This window comes from Gymnodraco acuticeps, unplaced genomic scaffold, assembly GCF_902827175.1.
Source record: "Gymnodraco acuticeps unplaced genomic scaffold, fGymAcu1.1, whole genome shotgun sequence".
Classification (NCBI taxonomy): Eukaryota; Metazoa; Chordata; class Actinopteri; order Perciformes; family Bathydraconidae; genus Gymnodraco; species Gymnodraco acuticeps.
In genome coordinates this window covers 185,001-202,428 of record NW_022990311.1, presented here as the reverse complement: position 1 = coordinate 202,428, position 17,428 = coordinate 185,001, and the positions used below count along the sequence as shown (strand labels likewise).

The 17,428-nt window shown below is 41.5% G+C and overlaps 2 protein-coding genes across 8 annotated transcripts in view; both read right to left on the bottom strand.

Annotated features, from left to right (window-relative positions):
- The window catches only part of cenpu (centromere protein U), a 30,168-nt gene extending 27,698 nt beyond the window's left edge, over positions 1–2,470 (bottom strand). For both annotated transcript variants that reach the window (XM_034222821.1, XM_034222822.1), the window contains exon 1: positions 2,334–2,470. In XM_034222821.1, the coding sequence (XP_034078712.1) occupies positions 2,334–2,338 (5 nt within the window). In that variant the 5' untranslated portion in view covers positions 2,339–2,470. The remainder of the gene's footprint in view (positions 1–2,333) is intronic.
- Positions 2,471–2,999: 529 nt separating this feature from the next.
- The window catches only part of LOC117550372 (long-chain-fatty-acid--CoA ligase 1-like), a 35,556-nt gene continuing 21,127 nt past the window's right edge, over positions 3,000–17,428 (bottom strand). For 4 of the 6 annotated variants that reach the window (XM_034222795.1, XM_034222794.1, XM_034222796.1 and 1 more), the window contains 11 exons: positions 17,308–17,385; positions 17,040–17,174; positions 15,504–15,638; positions 14,910–15,005; positions 13,931–14,003; positions 13,247–13,335; positions 13,047–13,163; positions 12,808–12,951; positions 11,216–11,320; positions 7,158–7,229; positions 3,000–4,114 (listed from right to left, as the gene is read on the bottom strand). In XM_034222795.1, coding sequence (XP_034078686.1) covers positions 3,974–4,114; positions 7,158–7,229; positions 11,216–11,320; positions 12,808–12,951; positions 13,047–13,163; positions 13,247–13,335; positions 13,931–14,003; positions 14,910–15,005; positions 15,504–15,638; positions 17,040–17,174; positions 17,308–17,385 — 1,185 coding nt within the window. In that variant the 3' untranslated portion in view covers positions 3,000–3,973. Of the gene's footprint in view, positions 4,115–7,157; positions 7,230–11,215; positions 11,321–12,394; positions 12,685–12,807; positions 12,952–13,046; positions 13,164–13,246; positions 13,336–13,930; positions 14,004–14,909; positions 15,006–15,503; positions 15,639–17,039; positions 17,175–17,307; positions 17,386–17,428 lie in introns of those variants that run through there. The other 2 variants (XM_034222797.1, XM_034222798.1) reach the window with 2 other exon arrangements.

The window sequence follows — 17,428 nt, the reverse complement described above, 5'->3', positions numbered from 1 at the left end:
TTTGTAAAGCATGAAAAAGGTGTACCTTGGAATCCGTGCTGAAGTTCTCTGCTGCTAGGAGTCCAGATCTGTCTCTCCTCCTCTGGTCCAGATCTGTCTCTCCTCCTCTGGTCCAGGTCTGTCTCTCCTCCTCTGGTCCAGCCTGTCTGGATCACCTTGAGGACACTTTGAACAAACAGATGTAAAGTTACATGCGCGGGTTAGACTTCTTTACATGCAAACTACTTTTTATCTTCTTTTAAAAACAGGTCATAATCTTATTGTTATACTTAAGAAATGGCTGGATATCACAGTCCTTATACTGTATCAGTTTGATTGAGTATTATTGTGTAGGTCCTTTTTATTTTACTGTTACTTTGGATGTGTTTCTCATGAGTCAGTCAAATTAATTTGTTTTCAAATGCCATATTTATATGTATCACACACATAGGGGTAAGACACAAACCTATTGAACAAATGCAATGCAATGGATAAGCTTAATGTTCACTGAAGTCACAGATAACGTCATATATAATATTTAAACAAATCATTTCCTTGTCACTAAAGCATTGACTACGCTATTCATCATCCTTAAATGCAGGAATTAAGTTACATGTTCCGTTGTACAGCCACGATACGGCTGTTTCTCAAGTGTGATGATAATACAATTAAAAGAGGCATCGGTAATAATATTAAAAACAACAATGTTTGGGTCGTTCGTCGGATAGACGGTTAGCTGCAATAAATAACTCCAGTTCAACAAACCATATTACAATATCTAAGGGAGCGTTATTTCTGGACCATCTTGAAATGTGACGTTCATATTTTAAAGATACACACATTTCATTGTGAGGTTGATTTAATATACACTAAGCCTCTCTTCAACAATACGTTGAAGTTAGCTAGTCTATTTTATGCTATAGTAGAGCATAGCGAATTTAAATGAACCTTAACAATGCATACAGTAACCTAAATAGCAAACTAACTATCTAACGTACAAGGATGACCTTATTTTAGCAACCTCGCACAGAAGCCTTTTGGTATACAGTAGCATCCCACTTAATGTTTTACACTCTTGGATGCTACGCATAGCATCGTTAGCACAGATGGAGCTACGATTGCTCAAATGCTAACCCAACTCTAAACATTCATTAACGTTAGATTAATAAAAACACCAGTAACATAACATAAAGTACGCAGGGTTGACTTACCGAAGAAACTGCATTCATGGACGGTCTGTTTCAACCGCAGATAAATCCTATATTTGCATGACGAATAGTCCACCAGGAACCAACACAACAAACACGGCCGAGTTCAAGTAGTGTTCTCCTCATGAGCTGAGCCGCTGTAGCATCACGGAGCTAACGGAGCTAGCAGAGAGGAGCTAGGAGCAGCAGTCCCGTTGTCATGAAGGGGGAATCTAACTATATACAGAATATGTTTTTGTAGATCCAGGCTAGAAACATGTTCATTTTCTTATGTTGAGTTGGACATTTTAACATAGGGTCTACGGGAATTGCTCCCATCTGCATCCATCGCCTACAGTTTGCAGCATTGGGCTTCACCGCACTGTCCCGGGGTTTGCCGCTTGGCTCTGATAGGCCAGAAGTCGGTTTGATTGCATTAGGGCTCGATTGCTTATCCTGTCTGAGTAGCCTGGATGAGGCTGCATCGCAATTTTTGACATCGAATTTTAAACACCAAAATATTTGACGTCGAATTTTTTTCACTTGAATTTTTGGGATCTGAATTTGAACATTCGAATTTCTTTAACTTGAATTTTTACATTTTTATTTCACATAGATAAATTCGGAGCAAAACAAATTCAGATTCATGATTTTCAAAGTAATTATTTTCAATGCTATAAATTCGGTGTCTGATCAAATTCAAATACTTCTGTCTCTTGTTTGCTTCCATAAGCATCCTACTGCTCGTGTCATGACTCCACTCCTGGCTGCTGTGTGATAATGCGGACCCAAATCACCCAGAACCGGTTTATCATTATGTTTAGCTGCTATGTGGCTAGCCTTAAACAACACTCTATTCAGTCAGGTAGCACCTTCATGTAATACATTACATGCAACGCCAAATGTCGTACAAATGCTACACAAATGAATGATTTTCTAATAAGTTGTAATAGCTTAGCTCTTCTGAACTTCCTAACGAAACTGACAACAGACAAAGCGTTTATTAGCCTCTTCTTTCACGTGCATTTGTATCGAAATTACAGTAACGTTACTCTCACCGCGAAAGCATTTAACAATTCTTTAATGTGTTATTAGCTTACGGCTATGCCGATACCAGCAACACAAAATGAGGCTGATAACTTATAACTGATTCATAATGTGTCTTACCTCATTGAGACGACTGTAGTAGACTGTAATGTAGTTTAGTAACAAGTTTGTTTTGTAAACACTCCGTAGCTCGAGTTGCTTCCTCTTATCCATGGATGCTTCCCGCAAAATGCTTGAATTGTTGGACTGTACCATTCCAAATACTTGGGGTTTAAATGGTGGTCAAAATGTATTAATTTTAAAGTTATATCTCAAAACTTCAGTTTTCCTTTTACAAAATAACATGTTACACTTAATTATACGGTGGTCAAATATTGGTTGTATTGTTCTTTAAATAAACAATTATACTGAAAATATGTAAAAACAAACGACCCCGAGAAGACTTAAATGTCGGTCCTACGGAGAGCAAAATGGTTCAATATATGCTCAAACCGTTTCAATAACGTAGCTATTTTACACAAGTCGTTTAAACCTTTATATATACAGTCTATGGTTTAAACCCATAAGCAAGAACATGTTTTTTTAAAGATAATATATATATAGCTCAGTCTAGTCTCAGTCAACAATAAAATCCATACCAAAACAAATAACAATAATAATGATACAAATGCGGATTATGAGTAAATTATATGCAAATATCTATGGGTCAAAATAATTTGATTCACTATTCAAACAGTTTTTCATGATCACACAGCCCTGATAAAGCAAAACACATGGGACTCGCACTGCTCTTCTCTTCCGATACATTTTAATTACATTTTTTACAAAATAAATTTGAAGACAGATTAAAATGATTAAAACATACATATTTCCCTATAAACATTTCAAAGGACTTTAATCAAATTGTTAACAATTTTATTTGGAGATGTTTATTCTCCCCCTACAGCATTAAATTATAATAATTTAAGAAAACCAATTTATTCAACAAATCATCATCCCTTTATAAATAAATCAAAACATTGACAGTGTCCGTTACTGTTCTTTAGTACCCGGATTCCAGCTAGTTTTGTTAAGTTTATTTTAATATGGCTCACGCTGAATGTTCCCGGGTCCTTATTGGATCCAAGCTTATTCACTGAAAATAATCTCGTTACACATTGTGGAATTCAACTTCAAAACAAACTCAAGAAACATATTGAAATAAAATCTTGACATCTGACAAAACATCGTATCAAAGACCTGAGATGTATGGTTTGTGAAGCTGCAAAACCTTCAGTGAACCCGTTTCGGCCTTCATCTATCCTTGGAGTTAAAAGTGTGTGTTTTGGAGGTACTGTGTGTGAAATCCTGAGTTGTCTGAAGCCACAAAGTTGCACTTTCCCTACAAAACTTAAAAAAACACCCCTAATGGAGATGATATCACAAAATAGCTGATTAGAATCAACACTTTATCACAGAAATCGTACTGCACATGGCTTAGGCAAAACGATTTCATCAATAGACAAACAATCATAATCTTTTAAATCTACTCTTGTATTCTGTGCTATAGATCATAGATTAGACTCATAGATTTTGTTCTAAATGCTCTGAATCAAGTTCCATTTTAAAGCTACATCACTTCCTGTTGCTGTTGTTCCCAGGGTAACTAAACATGTTGGTTTTGGTCTGAGAGGATCTCTTCATTTGCTTCCCTTTGTGTTTTAACTTCCCTTCATATTAAAAACCACTTTGGTAGAGCTTGTGTCCACTTTGTCTTTGTTTTACATTTTGATCCCGGAGTACAAATTGTCTATCTGGGATCTGAAGTACTGTCGCTGCTCGTTCCTCTTCGCCTTCAGTGTGGGAGTGAGCAGGCCGTTCTCGATGGAGAACAGCTCAGTGTGGACGTAGATGGACTTCACCTTAAAGGACACACAAACAAATATTGGCAGGTTTGGTTAAACGGGATAATTGTTAAGACAAAAGTAAATAAAATTTAAAAAATACGTGAATAAATGCATGAATAAATAAATAGATTGTTAAGATTTTCTTCACAAACATAGCCACAACACTGGTAAATAAACTACCCTCCCACTCAGGGCATTTTGGGGTAGAACACATCCTAGCCTACTACAATAACCTAGGGTTCCGCAAAGATGATTTCAAACTAGTAATGGTAACAACAGCTGAGGTACACAAAAAATTGAGCGCCCTCCAACCTAACAAGGCCACTGGCCATGACAATATCCCCTCCAAATTCCTCAGAGACTCAGCAGCCGCCATCACCCCAGTCATCACACACATAATAAACCTCTCCATAAAACAGGGACACGTACCCAAAGACTTGGACCCAGGCAACTACCGCCCTGTTTCTATACTTACCTCCATCTCGAAAGTCATGGAAAAAATAGTATACGAACAGGTCGAAAAGTACCTCGCGGAAAAAAATCTAATTTACGAATTCCAATCTGGCTTTAGAACATCCCACTCCACTGACACATGCCTTCTCTATTTGAACGACCACATCAAACAAGAGGTGGACGAGGGCAAGTACTGCGGCATGGTGATGCTGGACCTACAAAAGGCTTTCGACACTGTCAATCACCCCATTCTGATTGACAAGCTAAAAGCAATTGGTTTTGATAGTCTATCAGTGAGCTGGATGCAATCCTACCTGGAGGGGAGAGAACAGATGGTGGAGGTAAACGGTACTCTGTCGTCCCCCCTCCCAGTGAGCTGTGGTGTTCCACAAGGAAGCATACTAGGACCGTTACTGTTCCTAATTTATGCAAATGACATGTCATCAGCATGTGACTGCAACTTGTTCCTGTTCGCGGACGACTCAGCCCTGCTGGTCTCTGACAGGAACAGATTGCAGGTTGAAAAAACCCTCAGCTCGGAACTCGGCAGAATCTGCACCTGGCTCGCTGATAACAAACTATCATTACACCTGGGTAAAACAGAGTCCATTCTCTTCGGTTCAAAAAACAAACTCAGCAAGAACAGTGGGTGACAATATTGTCACAAGGAAATTACATACCTAGGTTCCATACTAGAGGCTAATTTCTCCTGTGACAAAATGGCATCCAATGTAATCAAAAAAGTCAATCAAAGAACTAGATTCCTATACCGGATCTCCTCTCTGGTAAACAAGAATACCCTGAAGACTCTGGCAGGAGCACTCATTCAAGGTTACTACGACTATGCTTGCACCTCATGGTACCAAAGCACCTCAAAGGCGCTAAAACAAAATTACAAACATCACAAAACAAACTGGTCAGACTACTGCTTGACCTTACTACTAGAACCCACCTCACCTCTGCCCACTTTGACAACCTAGGATGGCTTAGAGTAGACAACAGAGTACAGCTACTTGCAATGGGCCTGGTCTACAAGATACACTACAGCAATAAGGTACCCATGTACATGTCAAAATACTTCCCAAAGGTCAGTGAATACCACGACCACAACACCAGAGGGAGCTCCACAAATCATGTTAAACCCAGATTTGCCTCAAACAAGGGACGAAACACGTTTCGCAATTATGCCACAACAATGTGGAACGCCCTACCCACAGCTGTAAAGGAATGTGAATCACTACCCACCTTCAAAACCTCTCTAAAAGAGCACCTACGGGAGACTGCAATTCGAAACTGGCCCCTGTAAATGTCCAAACCCAACCCCCTACAATATACAGTTTCCCACCCACCCCCCAATGTATATACTCTCTTTTTAGACTCTCGTTTTAGACTCTTTTTATACTCACAAAGAGTACTGTATATTTGTAGATCTGGTATGTCATAAATGTCTAGATGTAACAGTACTGTCTATCTGTATGTCATGTATGTCATATATGTTATGATGAATTGAAAATTAATCTAAAATGAAAATGTAATCTATCTGTATGTCATGTATGTCATATATGTTATGATGAATTAAAATGGGGGACCCTGATGTAAACAAGACGAAAGTCTTTTTCTGGTCTGCATCCCCTTAACAATTGTGTGTATTGAGCTGAACTGTATTGTACCCATTCTGCAATCTGTTAATACAAATTTTAATCAATCAATCAAGAGTGATGATTACGGCAATTGACAATGAAACATTGTTGGTATCTACATGGCGATAAGGCCCGCCTCCTTGTCAGCGTGTGTAGTTTCAGTGACGCGAGGAAACACAATGATGTCGAAATAAATAAATAATTTAATAGATAGTAAATAATTAAATAATCATTTTAAAAGTATTTTCCTTTTAGATTCATAAAAGTGACGATTTTGGACTTAAGCCCCGCCTTCTTGCCAGCACATCTAGTTTGAGTGACGCAAGTAAACACCAATAATGCCTCCGTCAATCTTGTGCGAGGCGAATCTTCGCCACCTTCAGTTGTTTTTAAACAATAAGCATCAGAGAGGAACTAAATCGGAATTCCTGTTTGTTTTGTAATGTCAATAACAAATGAAGTTAAGTGAGGCAAAGATGCGGCTTCTGGCACATTATTAAAAAAACATAACGCATAAAAAGAAAAGTAATAATAACTTTATTCTAAAGGAAACTTACAAGTTAGGTTATATAAAAATCGGTTTTTAAATGTGCTAATGATTATTTCTAAAATTATTAAATTGTTCATTTTCGATTATTTTGTGAAAAATCCTTTAAAAAAAACAACGCAATTAAGTATGAAAATGTTGAAAATGGTTTTGCTGTGGCTAACAAGTTAATTCAAACGTCTATTTAGGTCAATAACCATTTAAAAATACTTAAATGAAGAAAAGAAGATTTAAATTAAGTTGTGCGATCCATCCTTTGTTTTCTTACAACCTTTCACGTTCAGGCAGACATTGAGAGAGAGACAAAAAAACTAAAATAACCTAAAAATAATGTTTCAGAAAAGTTTAGAAGAACACTACAAGTCAGCATCGCTACGTAGTGGAACACAGTAAGGATATTAAAAGGTGAGTGTTTTACCTGCTCAAAGGACTTGAGGCCTCCTTCCTTCCCAAGTCTCATCATGTCCTCAAAGATGGCTGCCTTTACTTCCTGGACAGACAAGAAAGAAAGAGGCACATTTTATGTCACAAGCTCTTTAAATGAACTCGTTTTCACAAACACTGAATTGCACAAATGTTTAATTGGAGTAGTCTTGTGCTGGTATCTGGATTTCTAAAAATGTATTTTGACCAACACATTATGATTAGCCTTGCTCATCTTTAGAGACCTCTATCTTACAAATATGTCAAATAGAGAAAAAATGAAATACAATTAGAAGACTTTATATTATTTTAAACAGATAAAGATTAAAATATGTTTTCTTTTTTTAAATAAGCCAAAGTAACTGCAATTGTATCTCCTGGTGTTGGCTCTGTTAGGAGAGAAACTCTGGAGGGAACACAGGTAATTTAGCCTTTGCAGACTATTTACATGCACACAAACCTATATCACACACTACAGGAAAGGGAAACCCCAAAAAGCAAAGGGGGAGAGAGAGAGAGCAGCGAAGGGGGGGAGAGAGATGTAATACGGTTTCCTGATAAACGTTTTGTTTGATAGGTGCTTGTGTGGGAAATGCCAGCCCAGCTGTGGAGAGTATGTGCTGCAGGGGGGTGGATGCACAAAGCACCCAGGAACGAAAGCTAGCTCCGGTCCTTTTCCTGTTAGGGAAACTGTGGACTCGATGTCCTGACAGGCTGGAGTTTGTGCAACCTGCACAAACACAATAGCTCACCGTGATTAAAAATGGTGAAATGCAATGTAAAATTACCAAAAGAATACCAGCTCAATAAATCACAACCGCTCAAACCAACTACTACCATAAATTGGCCAGAGAAGGAGTCCAAGAAAGTTGCTCCCCTATGTGACGTAATATGGCGCGTTTGACGTTAAAAAAAAACAGTTTTTAGTAGCAGAGCTCAAAACGGCTACTTTCCCCTTTGAATTCCTGCCCTTATGTCTCGTAACACATATCAAATCCTGCATTCACTTTTTTAATTGAAATGGTCAGGCAAGGTTAAGCATAAATGTAGTAAAAAAAAAAACCTGCAAGTTGCTCTTTACATTACATTACATTACATTGCATTTAGCTGACGCTTTTATCCAAAGCGACTTACAATAAGTGCGTTCGACCAACAAAATACAAACTTGAAGAAAACAGAATCATATAAGTACATCAGGCTTCATAGAGCAAAAACATTTCAAGTGCTACTCAACTGGCTTTAGGTAAGCCAGTCCTTTATTAGTATATAAGTGCTTTGTTAATAGTTCTATCGCTCGAAGTGTAGTCGAAAGAGATGAGTTTTCAGTCTGCGCCGGAAGGTGTGTAAGCTATCTGCTGTCCTGATGTCAATGGGGAGCTCATTCCACCATTTAGGAGCCAGGATAGCAAATCCACGTGTTTTTGCTGATGGGAACTTGGGTCCCCTTCGCAGCGAGGGTGCAGCGAGCCGTTTGGTTGATGCAGAGCAGAGTGCATGTGCTGGGGTGTACGGTTTAACCATGTCCTGGATGTAGGAAGGGCCAGATCCATTCGCAGCATGGTACGCAAGTACCATTGTCTTGAAGTGGATTCTAGCAGTTATCGGAAGCCAGTGAAGGCAGCGGAGGAGCGGCATGGTGTGGAAGAATTTAGGAAGGTTGAAGACCAGGTGAGCAGCTGCATTCTGGATGAGCTGCAGAGGTCGGATGGCACATGCAGGTAGACCAGCCAGGAGGGAGTTACAGTAGTCTAGACGTGAGATGACGAGAGCCTGGACCAGAACCTGCGTCGCTTTCTGGGTCAGCTGGGGACGCATCCTCCTGATGTTGTAAAGCGTGTATCTGCAGCAGCGGGTTGTAGCAGCTATGTTTGCAGTGAAGGACAGGTTGTTATCTAGGGTCACACCCAGATTCCTTGCAGTCTGAGTCGGGGAAACAACTGAGGTGCCGATGTTGATTGTCAGGTCAAGAGTGGGACAATCTTTTCCCGGAAGGAAGAGCAGTTCAGTCTTGTCAAGGTTGAGCTTGAGGTGATGATCAGACATCCACTGAGAGATGTCAGCTAGACAAGCAGAGATGCGTGCGACGACCTGGGTCTCTGAGCGGGGAAGGACAGAATTAATTGGGTGTCGTCAGCGTAGCAGTGGTATGAAAAACCATGCGGGCTAATGACTGATCCGAGTGAGTTTGTGTACAGGGAGAAGAGGAGGGGACCAAGAACAGAGCCCTGAGGGACCCCTGTAGTTAATTGACAAGAGTTGGACTCGGACCCTCTCCAAGTAACCCTGTAGGTGCGGTCTTTGAGGTATGAGGTGAGGAGGGAAAGTGCAGAGCCTGAAACTCCAAGTTCTTGGAGAGTGCGAAGGAGGATCTGATGATTCACCGTGTCGAATGCAGCAGACGGGTCCAAAAGGATGATGACAGAGGAGAGGGAGGCTGCTTTAGCAGTGTGCAGTTCCTCAGTGACAGCAAGGAGGGCAGTTTATGTGGAGTGACCTGCCTTGAAACCAGACTGGTGCGGATCCAGAAGGTTGTTCTGATGGAGATAGCAGGAGAGTTGTCTAAAGACAGCGCGTTCAAGTGTTTTAGACAGGAACGGGAGGAGAGAGACAGGCCTGTAGTTTATAACATCTGACGGGTTGAGAGTGGGTTTCTTTAGGAGAGGGTTTACTCTTGCCTCCTTGAGACTGTTTGGAAAGTGACCAGAAGTTAGAGAAGTGTTGATGAAATGGGTGAGAAACGGTAGAATATCAGGAGCGACAGTCTGAAGGAGGTTTGAAGGGATAGGGTCCAGAGGACAGGTGGTAGGGCGGGCAGAGGTAATGAGGGTAAGAACCTCACTTGGAGAGAGAGGGGAAAAGGAGGTCAGTGTGTGGGTGAAAGGAGGGTCTGGTGACCCAGCGGTGAGTAAAGGTGAGTCAGAAAAAGAAGAGTGAATATCATCAACCTTTTTTTCAAAGTGGTTAACAAAGTCGCTTGACAGAAGGGAGGAGGGGGAAGGGGCTTTGGGGGGGTCTAGGAGGGAGGAGAAGATGGAAAATAGTTTTTTGGGATTGGAATAGAAAGATTGGATCTTATCTTGAAAGAAAGTGCTTTTTGCCTGAGAGATCGAAGCAGAGAAAGAGGAGAGGAGAGCCTGATAGGTTAGGAGGTCGTCACGGTGTTTGGATTTCCACCATTTCCGCTCTGCTGCCCGAAGGACGGTTCTATTAGCACGCAGTGCATCATTTAGCCAGCAGGAGGGGACTGACGAGCCTGCCGAGATGTGAGAGGACAGAGAGAGTCCAGAGAGGATGAGAGAGTAGAGAGGAGAGTTTCTGCAGCAGAGTTTGGAGGTAGGAGTTGGAACGAGTCAGAGGAAGGGAGGGCTGAGAGCACCGATGAGGCAAAGGTAGAGGGGGAGAGGGAACGAAGGTTACGGCGGACAGGTGCAGGATGGGAAGAGATTAGTTTGTTATGTTTGGAAAGGGGTCGAGAGAATGAAATGAAGAAGTGATCGGATGTGTGGAGCGGGTTTACAGTGAGGTTAGAAGTAGTGCAGTTCCTTGAGAATATGAGATCAAGGACATTGCCAGCTTTATGAGTTGGTGGGGACGGAGACAGTGAGAAAGCAAAGGCGGTTAACAGAGATGTTAGTTCGTCTATCTTCCCCGTCTGGAGGTTGAAGTCTCCGAGAAGTACAGCGGGAGGACCAGTTTCAGGGATGTGTGAGAGGAGATGATCCAATTCTTTAAGTCTTCATGAATTCCATCTGTATGATTCTGAGCCATATCCAGAGAGGAAATAATGGGCATGTACTGCCTTGGTCAGGGATCATTGAATTTGTCACACATCTTTGTAGATTGTTTGTGGCTGATTCCTAAGTTTACGAACGGACAAAGTGAGTTGTCAGCAATGCGGTCCACTTTATTCATTGTATTTGTGTAAAGTTATTTGAACTCTTTAGTGTTCTTGTTGTCGATTTGTTATATTCCAGATTGTCCTTTTCCACCATGTTCAGACGCCCCCTTACCACCACCCATCACTTTTGTACACACTGTGATCAAAAGTCTTACCGCTCTGCCACAGAGCTCCTGGAAGCTGCCCTCCAGTCCCAGAGTTCTCTTGGTCCAGCCAGACAGGAAGTCAGGGTCAGGAACCACCACAGCTACCAAACACGCCTTCAAAATAAACACAATGCATAGCAGTTAAAAGCAGCAGAGATCTTTGGGACTTCATAATGCACTCATCCCGCTGAGGTTTAAAGGTCCCATGTCATGCTTTTCTGGTTATTACCCGTCCCCTTGTGTTTTATGAAGGTTTTTATGCATGTGCACGGTCTGCAGAATCAAAAACCCTCAAAGTACACCCTGTAGCGAGTAAAACTCTAACACAGAAAAGACCTCCCCAAAACGCCTCGTTGGAGATTTCTCATTTTCAATTGTTTACTTCCTGGGTATCACTACGTAGGAATACCCAGTAGCCACGCCCAGAGCTATGGCCGCACCATCTGCCAGCCTTTCACGAAACAAAGCTTCCCAAAACCTTCCAGCGATTCCCGAGCAGCTGCACGTTGCTTGACCAATCAGAGCACACTGGGCTCACAGGGAGGGTGGGGTCGAGCTCCAACAAGCCGTTTAGGACAGAGAGTGAATACCGGTACACATACTTTACTTTACAGAGATGCTGTATGAGAAACCAATGTGAGTTTGGAATATTGCATGGTATAAATCTATTTTAGTATACCTCAACAATGGAATTATGATCAGTAGAAATGGCCATGACATGGGACCTTTAACAAAGCGGACTCATGTCAGAAGGAATCAGGAGACAATCTGTGTTGGGGAGGCAGACACCCTCTTCACTTTTAAGAGCAGGCTTAAGACTTATTGACGAAGCTTTTAGGGTTGGCTCAGGCTTACCGTGATGTGTCCTCTAGTTATGTTGTTATAGGCTTAAGCTGCGTTCACATAACAGGCGGTAAAACAGCTTTGGGCTGACATTGCCGTTTGGTTTTTATGGAGAGATGGAGGGGCCGTCGACTAGGCGAAAGTGCTACCCTCGCACACCGCCCAAAATTGTCTCTCAACACTCGCTTCAAGTTCAAATGACTTCTACTTTGACCTCGATTGTCGCTGACACCCGGCACGCAACCAATTAGATGACAGCTGTGCTAAGCTAGTAGGGGTAGGTAACCATAGAAGGAAAACTTAGGCTTAAGACTTTACCTTTCAATAAAGCTTATATTTAGCCATGAACAAGCCCCTAGCTATGCTGCTACAGGCTAAGATGTTTCTCTTTCTCTGCATGTACATAACTGCATGTTATTAACTCAGAATCCAGCGGCATTATCCCCTACGTGTTTGGATTCGTTTTACATTTTTTCCACATTATCGTTTTTGTCAATCTGTCTGTGTTATCATGTTTTTAAATCCATACAGACGACATATATTCCAACTATTATAGAGGGATCCCTCCTATGTTGCTCTTCCTGAGGTTTTTCCATTTTGAGATGTCTTTCCAGGGTGTTGATGCTGTGTAACCACTGTAAGAGAAATGTTTATTTTGTGATATTGGGATGTAAAAATAACATTTGATTGATTGATTGAGCCGAGGATTTTAATGGCAGTATAACAGGTCATAACACTGCAGCATGTCCTCCACCTACCTGCAGACTGTCTCCGTGTACGAACACCTGTGCCACTGCATCGCTCCTCATGTACACATTCTCTATCTTCTCAGGAGCGATGTACTCCCCCTGGGCCAGCTTAAAGATGTGCTTCTTCCTGTCCACGATCTTCAACGTGCCATTCTGTCAACACACACAAGGACATCTGATCAAACGTCTGCAGGCTGTTAGAGATACAGAAGTTTGAGGTTGAATTCAAACTGTATTACTGAACCTACAGGAAGCCATTTTCCAACGTCTCCGGTGTGCAGCCATCCATCTGCATCGATAGCCTCTGCCGTCTTCTCTGGGTCCTTCAGGTAGCCCTGGAACACGTTAGGGCCCTTCACACACACCTAGAAACAAGCACAAACTTATACATGAAGTACTTTATCATAAAATATATATAAAAGACAGAGTTGTTGTCTTTTTGTTTCACCTCTCCCTCCCCGTTTACAGCCAAGTAGTTCATCTCAGACACATCCACCAGTTTGAGGGAGTTACAGGGCAGAGGAGCTCCAACGTGACCTGCAGGGCAATGTTACATAGTTAAGTATTAAGGTTAAGGTTAAGTTATTGTAAAGCTCAGATATCAATTCATCTTTTACAGTGCTACGTCATACACACAAAGGCAAGTAAAGCAGCCATCTTATTCATAGTGTTGGTTTCAATAACATCAACTATGACTGAAAATGTTATTCAACCCCTTTTCTTCCACCACTAAAACAGAGACGCAACAGAAAAAATGTATGACTTTAAAATAAAAGCAGTATTTCTCTTTTGTTAACAGAAAAGAAGGAGTTTAATATGATTGACAATTGGTGAAGTCCTAATCAGAACAAGCTAAGATGAGAACAAAGAAACATATTTTGGCAAGACTAGCTTGAATAAGAATGTGAAAAATAGTTTGTTGACTAAAACTGTTTTCATTGACTAAAACTAAAATATTCACGCCTTTCTTTGACTAAGATAATAACAAAATACCCAGACTTTGAGTCAAATAAAACTTGATCACAAAAAAAGGCTGAGTTTGACATAATAGGATCAAAATAATGACATTTAAAACTGGACTGAGACTTAATAAAAGAAATAGCCAACTAAATGCACATGTGTTATTCATTACCTGCATTGTACTCCCCGGGCATGGTCAAGGTGCATCCAGCAGTACACTCTGTCTGTCCATAGCCTTCATAGAGCTGAGACAGACAGGAACAAAACATGATTATTACATTGAAAAAATCAAATTAAAATAATAACAATAATAATGTTTTTGTATTATTATTATTTAAAAAGATTATACACAATTAATTATGTAATGAATAATATACAAAACACAATTATGTTATTATTGTTAATAATATCATAATTGTTTGTATCATTACTGCTTATGCTGTACAAACACATGATTATGTTTTTATCATTATCATGTTACTACTACTACACACATGATTATGTTATTATTATTACTACGACTGTTATACACAGGGGTGCACATCTGAAATGCGTACCGTCACTTGTGTCACAAAGCGCATTTGCGTACCGACGTACTTGTGAAGCTTTTCCAGAAGGCTGTTAGATCACCGGACGACAGAGTCGGTCTCCGTGTGCACAGACAGGGCTGCTGTTAACGTCGGTCTGTACAACGGAATTGTGCCAAAATTACGCCAACCGGCTGCGGAGGGAGACTTCCCCCCCCACTTCACTGGAGAACTGCGCTACAACAGCTGATCACAACTCCACTAGAAGTACTCCACTAGCACCCCCCCCCCCCGTTGACGTTCGCGATACAGAGGGCTTCATCAAATAACTTTGAGTGGAGCCAGAAATTGGAGTACCTCACTGAGAAAGTTTAGTGCACCCCTGGTTATACACACATGATTATTATTACTACTATTCCGACTGTGGTTGCTGCTATACAAACACATGATTATGTTATGTTAAACAGACAGGAATATAGAAAAGGAAATGTCATGAAATGTAATGATTTAATAGTTAACTTCAGATTGTTTTATATTACCTGGGTATTCTACAGAATTCCAGGACATGTGATGTGATATGAAGAGACGGAACAATGTAGAACACAGTGAGCTGGTGTTTATTACCTGGCAGCCTATAGCAGCTCTGAGGAAGGTGAGGACCGTGGGGGAGATGGGAGCAGCTCCTGTCAGCATGAGACGCACACGGCCTCCGAGGCTGGCCTGTAGGGGGCAGCACAACACAAAAGACAACATCAACAACCGCACATCATGTCTACCCCCTCACCGTTTAAAATCTCTGATTTACTTTCGTTAACGTATATAGATCACTTTGATATTAATGCAATGCCTTATAATACCTGACTGTCTTTCTGGGAGAAACTTTTATTTGGTTGTTTGGGTTATTGTCACCCCCAAATCGTTGTTGTTCTTTTAATAGAAGGTAGGGATTAACAGAAGAAAAAGATGTTGCTGGAACATATGGCCAAAAACAAAGTCATTGGGGTCTTTCAAGCTTTGGGTAAAATACAAGTTACTACTTTACTTCAAAAGGCAAAAAGACAGTTGGAGTTGTCTGTGCCTTTTTATGCACATTAAAATAACTGTTCCACGGACTTAAAGTAATTTTACCTGTCAACGAACCCTAGTGAAACACATTACTGGACACATAGCACTGAACTCTACAGTGAGGTTCAGAGTTGTGCCTGGGCTGCTCTGTACCTGAACCTTCCCGAAGATGAGTCGATCCCAGATGCTGTCTCTCCTCACGATGCCTCTCTTGATCTCAGACTCCTTCCTCCTGTAGGCGAACCCCAGCAGCCAGCGCTTCAGGGAGGTGTTAGCCTGCCCGAAGATCTACACACAGACACACAAACACACACAACATTACTATTATCATCTTTAATGATGGTCATTATTTAACTATAAAGCAAATAATCTGTGTGAGTGTGTCCTCCAGCTATTTAAATTACTGTTCATCTGATCTATGGGTGTATTACGGTAGACACCCATTGATTCTATACATAACTCTATATTTTTCACAAATAAACACCTCAATAACTCTGTAGCTGTTATGCGGCCCCTGAGAGTTGCTTTCCTCACATAATGGTAATATTTTGGGTTTTTATTTCCACTGAATGTATTTCACCAATTTTGCTGTAACTTTGGTGTGTTATTCAACTGTCATGACAGGACATGAGTAGGACTTTTCCCTTCCCAGTAGTGTATTCTATAGGTTTTTGTGCATTTAAAGGGTCTGCAAAATCCCTGTGTTCCCTCCAGATGGAGTTTCTCCTTCTGCGACAGAGTGACATCACTATATAACACTCGCACTTCTATTGGATAGCGCTCCGACACATTGTACGTGATAGTCTAAAGGGCGGGACATCTCTAAGCGGTTGACCAATCACAACAGAGCCGGCCTGCTAACCAATCAGAGCAGACTGGGCTCTGGTTTCAGACAGAGGGTGAAAAGAGGTGCTGCAGCACAGGCAGTATGAGAAAAATAAAGAGCTTTTTGCACATTAAAGCATGGAGACATGTCCCAGTAGAGACACTAAATACTAATATGAACCTGAACATGAGAATAATAGGGCCCTTTTAATATGAGCAGGATCAGGAGAAACTGCAGTGCCTCAACTCCTTTTAAGACCCCATTTACACGGGAACGTTTGCGCACCAAATTCGTTTTCAATAAAGTCTTCCGTTCACACGCATTCGGCTCATTTAACGTGTCCGTTCACACGAGACCACTGGAAACGCTGTAGTACATATGCCGGGCCTCTTAGTGGCGCTGTACTTCCGCACGAGACCGCTCAAAAGCGCTGGAGACGCTGTAGTACATATGCCGGGCCTGTAAGTGGCGCTGTACTTTCGCCACAAAATACACCAAAAGCAGCGAAGAAGACCCCCGAGCATGGTTGCCATGGTTGCCCTTCTGTTTATGCCCCGCGGTGGATTTAGCAACATGTAGTTCATGTAATTCTCTATGTCCACTTGTTGCTGATGGTTGTGGTAGAGGAGCTGTAGATTGTGCACTAACATATGTAGCATGGTCAGTAGCAGTAGCTACTGACAGTAGCTACTGACCATGCTACAGCAGTGAGCAGCAGAGGTGGGCAGAGGTGGGGCTATGGCTCATCGTTATTAGGAAAATGATTGTATAGGGCGTAAACACGAAGCCGTTTGCCCCCCAGAGCGTTCCGTCCACAGATCTATCCACCTTGGGACCCATTATCGTTTGCGGGGTCCGTTTACCTTGTCATACATTCTGTTGAGGAGTCGGGGCACCACAGGGAACACAGTGGGCTTCAGTGTGTTCAGGTCATCTGACAGCAGACGGATATCTCCCTGGAAAAAGCCGATCCTGGCTCCGTGCACTATCATCACTCCCTGCCAGCAATTTACAAAAGATACAGAAGGGAAAAGTTAAAAGTCACCATAAAGTAAAAGAAAAAAGAAAGGGACACAAACACAGAAATATTTAACAAAGGGTGACTATAGGAACTAAGGGAAAATACAATACCTGGACTACTCTCTCGAACATATGAGCCAGGGGCAGGAAGGAAATATGGACATCACTGTGAGAAAACGGAGCACACACCTAAACACACACACAGGAATACAGACACACACACAGCAGGGGA